The sequence below is a fragment of the Petaurus breviceps genome, unplaced genomic scaffold, assembly GCF_028583685.1.
Source record: "Petaurus breviceps papuanus isolate PSGF00001 unplaced genomic scaffold, PetGlider_PUasm1.0 90887, whole genome shotgun sequence".
Taxonomy (NCBI): Eukaryota; Metazoa; Chordata; class Mammalia; order Diprotodontia; family Petauridae; genus Petaurus; species Petaurus breviceps.
Genome location: NW_027187370.1, coordinates 413839 through 415093, shown reverse-complemented (window position 1 = coordinate 415093; position 1255 = coordinate 413839). Strand labels below are relative to the sequence as shown.

The 1255-nt window shown below is 43.6% G+C and overlaps 1 protein-coding gene across 1 annotated transcript in view; it reads right to left on the bottom strand.

The window, feature by feature from the left end:
* Window positions 1–1255, bottom strand: part of KRT39 (keratin 39) — a 6993-nt gene that overhangs the window by 2538 nt on the left and 3200 nt on the right. Inside the window, exon 5 of the mRNA XM_069074175.1 lies at window positions 820–945. Coding sequence (XP_068930276.1) covers window positions 820–945 — 126 coding nt within the window. The remainder of the gene's footprint in view (window positions 1–819; window positions 946–1255) is intronic.

The window sequence follows — 1255 nt, the reverse complement described above, 5'->3', positions numbered from 1 at the left end:
GAGAGAGAGAGAGAGAGAGAGAGAGAGAGAGAGAGAGAGAGAGAGAGAGAGAGAGAGAGAGAGAGAGAGAGAGAGAGAGAGAGATATAAAAGAGAAACAGTAAAACAGGGGTGGGGAACCTATGACCTGAGACCACCTGTGGCCCTCTAGGTCCTGGGGGTATGGAGGCAGCCTAGAGGGCCACATGTGACCTCAAGGCTGCAGTTTCCCCACCCCTGAAGACTAAAGGATAGATAGAGTTAAGCAATGTTAAGGGATTAAATTGCTAATGACAATACTATTAAGACTAATAATAGCCAACAGTTATATAGGCTTTAAGTTTTGCAAACTACTTTATATATATATATTAGCTCATTTGGTAGAATCCCAGGACTCACTGGGGTAGATATTTGGGAAGGAGATGAGTTTAGAGAAGAAAACAGAATCCCTGTAAAGGGGATTGGTAATAGCATTGAATCTGGAGTTAGAAAGCATGGATTTGAATGTAATGGGACCATGGTCCAGTCACTTAACTAATATCAGTTTCTTCATCTACAAAAGAAAGAGGTTGAACTATATGACCTCTCAGGTCCCTTAGAGCTCTAAATTTACAATACTATGAAATCATAGCATACAGATGACCACAAACTCTGCCTACTCTAAGGGCCAGCCCTAACGCCAAAGCTTTTGATCTTTTGCCATTTTGGCTTCAGAGAATGCCAAGGACTAGATGGCAAAGGAAGCTCCTAAGTTAATTGAACTCACCTCCTACACTGAATCATCCCATATCTACAGAAGTCAATGCATACTAGGCTTTGCCAACTCCTATAGGCTACACACCAGGCTGTGCTGGGCCTGCAGCTCGATCTCCAGAGCACTGATGGTACGCCGCAGATCACAGATCTCCTTCTGAAAGCATTGCTGCTCTTCTGAGCTGGATACCACCTGCTGGTTCAGTTCCTGCAACTGAGGCACAGACAACAGGTTTTTAATTTTTTTTTCTTTTTTGCTTTTTGGAGGGGGGAAGGCAGGACAATTGTGGTTAAGTGACTTGCCCAATGTCACATGGTTAGTAAATGTTAAGTGTCTGAGGCTGGATTTGAACTCAGGCCCTCCTGACTCTAGGGCTGGTGCTCTATTCACTGCGTCACCTAGCTGCCCCCTTAATATATTTTTTTAAATGACATTAAAAGGTTATGGGGACTTTTCTATGTCCCCATCTAAGGAAATGTGTGTGTGTGTGTGTGTGTGTGTGTGTGTGTGTGTGTGTGTGTGT